This window comes from Balaenoptera acutorostrata, chromosome 2 (genome assembly GCF_949987535.1).
Source record: "Balaenoptera acutorostrata chromosome 2, mBalAcu1.1, whole genome shotgun sequence".
NCBI classification, from domain to species: domain Eukaryota; kingdom Metazoa; phylum Chordata; class Mammalia; order Artiodactyla; family Balaenopteridae; genus Balaenoptera; species Balaenoptera acutorostrata.
In genome coordinates this window covers 47,379,303-47,386,752 of record NC_080065.1, presented here as the reverse complement: position 1 = coordinate 47,386,752, position 7,450 = coordinate 47,379,303, and the positions used below count along the sequence as shown (strand labels likewise).

Genomic DNA, 7,450 nt, shown 5'->3' with positions numbered 1-7,450 from the left:
TTAAATCACACACACAAACACACCCCAATTAACTCATGACAACACAACAAATATTTTTGGTTTTAGAATATTCTGGAAAAATTAAGTCTTTATGGAAGTTAGTACACATCAATAGTACAAGAATTGCTGATGACTTGGCTAAAATTTGATAAACCACCACAGAGATAATCAAAATATGCAAAAGAAAAGTTGAAACTGTAAGTTAAGACAGTGGGTTTTAATTTAGTAAACTACTGTGTACTTAGGTGAAAACCAATTAACACTGGAATTGCATTACAAATTTGAAATTGTAGTGAAGCAAATAGCTTTTATGATGGAATTGAAACACAAATATCAAAACAAAAAAGTTCCCACTCCAATTAGGTTTCAAAATATTTGCTCTGCAGGTGGAACTCAGAGAAACAACAAAAACATTTAGAATTAACTCAATAGCTGAATAGAAAACCTAATTTCATACAGTTAGCTGACAATTGTATAGTAGTTTGAAAAAAGCTCTTCTCCTTGTTTGATGTCCCTGAGTGCGACAAGAATGACACATCGAAGTGGACTGAAAACAAAAAGAAACATAGACAAAATTAGGAGTATTAACAGATACAAGCTCATGTTTTAATACAACCAATATGGATTTTAGAGAGAGAATTTTATTCAGATTCCTTACTATCATCTTACTTCATGTATTTGATTTCCATGAGGAAATAGTTCTTATCACTGATGAAGGCATTTTAGAGTATGTTTATTTTGTATTATTTAAAAAGACCACAAATCAATTAAGTTTATACAACTGACTACTTCTTTTGAAAATGTTGTTTCTATGTTCAAGCCCTCAAAACTGGTATCACAAAAAGCATTTTAAAATGACATTTATTATAATTCAACACTTTAAAAAAATTAATTTGTATCTTTGTATTCTGCAAAGCTGGAAACATAATTTATGGGAATTTTAAAAAATACTTTTTATGGACACAACAAGACATAATGCACACCTTCAATGTTCCTACTCATTTAACTTTTCCTGTACTTGTTGAACAGTAATAATATTATGCCCCAGAGTATAAGGCTAAAAAAACCTCATTGTTAAATACACACACACATAGAGAGACATGAAAGTTATCAAGGTTTAAGTACAGGGAATAGTCTAAGTTTTAAATATCATTCATCTTCAAAAGACAATTTAATAGGACCTGTACAAAATAAAGTTTGCCAGCAATTGGCAGCTCAGTGAAATGATATAAAGACAATATCTTCCTATAGCATTGTTAATAAAGAACTCTTAGCTCTACAGAATTACTTATATTTAAAAATTGTTACTTGAGTATTCTCAGTAGACTTTCCACTTAATGATTGATCACAGAAGAAATGTTACAATAAAAATACAGGGGGCTTCCCTGGTGGCGCAGTGGTTGAGAGTCTGCCTGCGAATGCAGGGGACACGGGTTCGAGCCCTGGCCTGGGAAGATCCCACATGCCGCGGAGCGGCTGGGCCCGTGAGCCACAACTGCTGAGCCTGCGCGTCTGGAGCCTGTGCTCCGCGGCGAGAGAGGCCGCGGCGGTGAGAGGCCCGCGCATCGCGATGAAGAGTGGCCCCCGCTTGCCACAACTGGAGAAAGCCCTCGCACAGAAACGAAGACCCAACACAGCCAAAATCAATCAATCAATCAATCAATCAAAAAACATACACATCTGATTCAAGATCCTCATTAAAAAAAAAAAAAAAAAATACAGGGACTTCCCTGGTGGCACAGTGGTTAAGAATCTCCTGCTAATGCAGGGGACACGGGTTCAATCCCTGTTCCGGGAAGATCCCACATGCTACGGAGCAACTAAGCCCGTGCACCACAACTACTGAGCCTGTGCTCTAGAGCTCGCGAAGCACAACTGCTGAGCCTGCGTGCCACAACTACTGAAGCCTATGTGCTCTAGGGCCCGCATGCCACAACTACTGAGCCCACGTGCTGCAACTACTGAAGCCCACGCGCCTAGAGCCCATGCTCTGCAATGAGAAGCCCGCACACCGCAACGAAGAGTAGCCCCCGCTCACCACAACTAGAGAAAGCCCGTGTGCAGCAACGAAGACCCAACGCAGCCAAAAATAAATAACATTATTAAAAAAAATACATATATTCTTATCACTTATATGTGGAATCTAAAAAATACAACAAACCAGTGAATATAACAAAAAAGAAGCTGACTTAGAGATATAGAGAACAAACTAGTGGTTACTAGGGGCAATATAGGGGTGGGGGAATGAGAGGTACAAACTTCTGGGTGTAAGGCCACAAGGGTGTACTGTACAATGGGAATATAGCCAATATTTTGTAATAACTGTAAATGGAAAGTAACCTTTAACAATTGTATAAAAAATAAATTACGGTAAAAACAAAAGCAAAAAAAAAATACATATCTTCTGAATATTTCCCTTTTTTTGACTAAGTTTCTGAACCTAATAGTGAAGTAGGCAAAAGAAGTAATAGTCTAATTTGGTCCCTTTCTTCAACTGGGTGCTTCCACGTAAAATGGAGAACAGGATCCTTAAAATAATTAAAGTAAAATTTATTTGAAGATTTTGTAGGTAGGAAAAACAACAGAGTCACCTGAAACAAACTTTAAGGTTGATAACTTATAAAATACTACACAGAATAAAAGTGGGTAATAATAAGCAGAATGAGCTAAGTTAATGGAAAATTTTAAATTTCAAATAACCTACATTAACACATTGAAGTGTGATGCACATAAAAATCTAAGTTATAATTTTTCACTAAAAAAAACTTACCCCAATCTCTATATAGTTTTTTCATAGAAAATATTTATTTTTTGGGTACAGCATAAGACAGAAGATAGGAAAAGCTCTTCCAGAAGACTAACCTTTGTTTGTCATAGCTGTACGCAATGTTTGGAAGATATTGCTTCAGTTCTATAGGGAAAACTGCAGGCATATCAAATTCCTGATAACAGACATTAGCTGCTCTGTCTAGGAACAAGTACAAAATTTTTAGAAACAGAGACATTTTATAAGGTCATGGAAAACAGTACTGAATTATGGCACTTGATATATGGTTTTCTAAATTATCAGAAAATGTTCAAATTAATAATCACTATTACGTTCCAGGCACTGCTAGATTATATATCTATATACATATGTTTGGATGTTTTATTTACTTTTTAAAGATCAGGAAACAGGTTCAGAAAGGGTAAAGGTTAAGTAGAAGAATCAGGCTTCAAATTCATGTCTCCCTAATACCAAAGTCTATGTTAAATGTAACCAGATGATCAAACTTGTAGGAAAGTTAAGTCCTAGAGAAGGTAGGTAACTCACAAACTTAGCAACAGAAAGGGGATACCAGTCTAGTGTCTAGTGATTAATCTATAACGCTATGTTGAGGCACTGACAAAATAATCTCTAAGTTAACTATTAAAAAATATTAAAATAATAATGATCGAAAGGGCAGTTATCAATTGCCTACATTTACTGAAAAATCAGAATAAAAATAGTGAGTTAAAGAATTCCAGTTAATGTATATCATTATCTCCCCAAATTCTCTCTTTGATATCAGCTATTATAAAGTTAGAGTTTACTCAAGGGCTTAGAATAGCTGAAATGTTAACTCAACTGCCTCTGGCACTCAGTCATATGGCAAAGGAGGAGCATTACCCCTGCTGTATTTATATCTCACAGCCCCAAGGTGCCAACTTACCATTTGAACAATTGTTGACGTACTGTCCTACAGCCAGTGGATTATGAATTTCTGACGTTAGCCATGTACTATCACTCATTTTTAAAGGGCCAAGCTGATCCCTCCCATTGCAAGATCTGAAACAGGTGAAAGCATTAGCTAAGAGATTGCTCCTCTGTATCTTAAAATTGAAAGTTAACCCTAGAACTGAACAGTGAAATTTTTCTTAAAAAACTTTTGTCTAATCAATAGGGCAGCTGCCTAAATGATTTTTCTTTAAAGCACAAACGCTAGTGGTCAGAGTCATTGTGGTGTGGTTCTACCTCCTATAATTAAATTTGAACATGGCAGCACCAACTTACCTGTACACGACTTTTGATATTCCTTTGTCATTTCCATCAATGAGTACCCCATCCAGGCATCTAAAAATAAATGGATTTCCAATGGACTGGAAAAAGATTGGCTCGTACTTTTGATATACTGTGCCTAGTATACAAGACAAAGACATTATTATCGCAACCTATAAAAATCATAAACATCATGATAAGGACCTTTCTCTGGAACATAAACATAACGTGGAAGAATTTGTTTTAATTTCTCTGCCTTTTTCTAAAGTTTCACCTCCAGTCTGGACCATCAGATTCTCTTTGGCTACCTTCCCTCATTAAAGAGTGACCAATAGCAGAAGGAGCACAGAACCAACTTGCCCACACAGCCAAATAAAATATGACTATTTTGGTTAAAAAAATGTGAACACCACAATTTAGGTTCAGTTTTACAAAGTTGTGTTTTTGTTTTTATTTTTATTTTTTAAAGTAGAGTGTGATTTGTCATCTATTCAAGAGCCTTTTAAGAAAAGTATTTTATTAATCAATTAAATAATGTAGATATATACGGGAATAGATGAGTCTGACATTCAGGTTGTTTTTCCTTTCATTGGCAATGAAGGAAAGGAGAAAATTAATATTTACAGGGTGCTTCCTATGTTCCAGGCATGTTAATCTATTTATTTTACTATTAATTTGTTTGTTGCTGGCTTGTCCTATTTAGTCTTTACGGAGTTAGGATAGTTGTGTAGGAGGAAACTGAGACTCACTTGCTTAGGGACACAGAATTAAAAAATAGTAGAATGACTTTTTAAAAACATAGGTCTATCTGACAAACATTCACGTATACTTTCCACTACACCAAATAATATGTTTAACAAGTAACATTCTACTTAGCATTCTAGTCAATGATCTTCCGAAAAGAAGCTTCTTTACTTTTCAAGTTTAGAAATGGCAGGAAGATCTTTATTCAGTGATTTATAGGTTTAAATTTTATCTTTCATGTTTTAACCCATATCATTTTTTACCTTTAATTACTAATTAGCTAAGCCAAACTGACTTATTCTCTAGTGATTTCTAAGTAATCAGTCTTAACAAAGTAGGCCATACTATAATCTCCTAAGTTTAAACATTGATTAGAAAGAGTTCCTTAAAAGAAAAATGCATTTATCCCAACAAATACTCCAGGATACTTTCTAATACATGAGCTAATTTACAAACAGTTCATTTCCAAATCAGGGTTTAAAAATCTGTGGAAAAAAGAAAAATCTGTGGAAATCAGAGTTTCCAATACAACCCCTTACTCTAAGGATTACAGGGATAGGCATTTTGTTGAACTTATATTTTTTTATAAGAAACTCTTGGCCAAGTACTAATTATGTCATTACCAGGATACATAGATACAACCGCGCCTTTTGGTACCAATCCTTTGTTAACGAAGACACCTTTTCCAGCCGAAATCAATGTGCTAGGTGCTCGGGTGACACTGAAACCCAATGTCTTATAAAGAATTTCTTCTGGTGTAAAGGTATTTTGCTGTTGATGTCTGTATTCAAGCTGTTTCACCCCTGGATGCTGAACTGACAGTAGGTCTTGATATTTTGATTTAACAGGTTCTGGAAGCACAGTCAAGATATCTGATTGTTTATTGAAATCATTTACGAATAAAGCCTGGAAAACTTTCAGTAATGTTCCTAGGACCTCTTCATCTGAGATAACTTTGTCTTTGGATTCCTCTGGAACATATCGGAGGGTCCTGAAAATGGGAAAAGTTTCTATTCACTACCCTCAACTGATAAAAGCCAGACTGTCTTGATGTCTTCTGGGTTACTGGCCTGTATGAAGATTATTCTCATGTGTTTGAAGGGCATAAAACTAAGAAGTTCAGAAAAGAGTTTTTTAGGTTTAGTTCTAGTTACCTGACTCCCAACAATACCTACACAGGTCAACAACAGCTAATGCTTATGAAAGGCCCATTACATAACAAATTCTGTTGGGTCCTTACATTCATTACCCCATTTTTGCAGACAAGGAAACTCAAGCTTGGAGATGTTAGGGAACTTGCCCATGGTCCGAAAGCGGGTAAATGGGAGAGCCAGAAACGGAAACAGGGCTAGTTCTCCACTACACCCAAAGCCATTATGTGAATGTCATTACATAATGAGAATCCTCATATTGCAATGGCTCTTTTCACACGCGTGTAGTTTCAAAGACAAATTTAAGTTAACATTATGTATTTTGTCACATTCTCTCCCAGGAGTAATTACTTCTTTTTTGTTTTTAATTTAATTTTATGTATTTTTTTATCCAGCAGGTTCTTATTAGTTATCTATTTCATACATATTAGTGTATACATGTCAATCCCAATCTCCCAATTCATCACACCACCACAGTAATTACTTCTTTAATGATCACTTTTTATTTCCATAAATAATTTTTAAGTATTACTTTTACTTCTTGGTTTACTTAAAGGAACCAATTTCCGCTTCACAATTCGATAGTAATGATGCAGCTGAATTCACGTTTCCGTAGCATGAAACTCTAGGAAAGCTCTTTGGTTATTAACCAGCCTTCAACGGAGCTCGTTTGCCTATTTAAGTGAGCATTACGTTGACTTCTTCCAGACCACAAGCGGGCCACTTACTAAAGCCGGCAATAACAATGATCCTACGGCCACCCACTCAGCTAGATCCCCTTCTTCAAGCGCTGAATCCGTATTCTAAATCCAATATTCCGACATGCTTTTAGTGACTTTTTGTTCGTTTTTATACATCAGCTACTCCAAGCTATTATCCTCACAGCCGAGCTGCGCTGTTTTCTCCATACCAACTACGGAGCTGTGAAAATAAACCACGGTTTGGCTTTTCTAAGGAACTTCAAGCTCCTAACTGCCTTGGCGGAGAGAAGACCACGCACCCTCACGCTGTACAAGTTCTTTTCTTTTTCAAAAGTTCCTATTTTTTCCCCAAACCCAGGTACCCCAGCCCCTGCAGAAGCAAAAGCGAGAACTCGAGCCAAAGCCCGCGGGCGATCGGGTCCTGGCGGACCTCGCCGTGCCGGGGACAACGGGAAATAGGCCTTAGGCCCCGCCCACCTAAAAGCCCCGCGCCCTCTTCAGGCCTCCAGCCCAACTGGGACTCCATCAGCCTCCGCCTCGCCCACCTCGGGCCCCGCCCACTCAGGTCCCTGTGTCGTCTTAGGCTCCGCCTGCTCGAGGCTCCTCCCACCGGAAGCTCCGCCCACCTCGGCCCTCTAGCCTAAGTCCCAGCGGCCTAGATGGCGTCGCTGGGTTAGAGGAAAACGGCCCTGGTCGAGCCGCCCCGCCCTCTCACCTCGGGTTGTGGCTTAGGTTCAGCGCGATCCAGGGTACGAAGCGGTACTTGTAACGGCGCCATCGCTGCCAGAGGCCCCGCAGCAGGCGGCCCGGCATGGCTGTCCTGTGGCGCCGTGACG

At 38.0% G+C, this 7,450-nt stretch overlaps 1 protein-coding gene across 2 annotated transcripts; it reads right to left on the bottom strand.

Annotated features, from left to right (window-relative positions):
* Window positions 1–202: 202 nt before the first annotated feature.
* Window positions 203–7,450, bottom strand: SETD9 (SET domain containing 9). 2 transcript variants are annotated; one of them, XM_057540544.1, is made up of 6 exons: window positions 7,330–7,450; window positions 5,386–5,613; window positions 4,034–4,157; window positions 3,693–3,808; window positions 2,863–2,968; window positions 203–547 (listed from the first exon to the last, which is right to left on the bottom strand). In XM_057540544.1, exons 2-6 carry the CDS (start codon window positions 5,393–5,395, stop codon window positions 460–462), a joined length of 444 nt encoding a protein of 147 aa, XP_057396527.1. In that variant the 5' UTR covers window positions 5,396–5,613; window positions 7,330–7,450; the 3' UTR covers window positions 203–459. The 2 variants fall into 2 exon arrangements, with proteins under 2 accessions (XP_057396527.1, XP_007195667.1); XM_007195605.2 differs by having other exon boundaries at window positions 5,386–5,753; window positions 7,330–7,443.

Excerpts from the sequence above, each read along its gene's own strand:
- SETD9 (XM_007195605.2), bottom strand. The coding sequence starts at position 7,427 with ATGCCGGGCCGCCTGCTGCGGGGCCTCTGGCAGCGATGGCGCCGTTAC. Across the intron at positions 5,754-7,329 it reads AACCTAAGCCACAACCCGAG|GACCCTCCGATATGTTCCAG; the intron begins GTGAGAGGGCGG and ends TCCCATTTTCAG. Across the intron at positions 4,158-5,385 it reads GGTTGTATCTATGTATCCTG|GCACAGTATATCAAAAGTAC; the intron begins GTAATGACATAA and ends CTTGTATACTAG.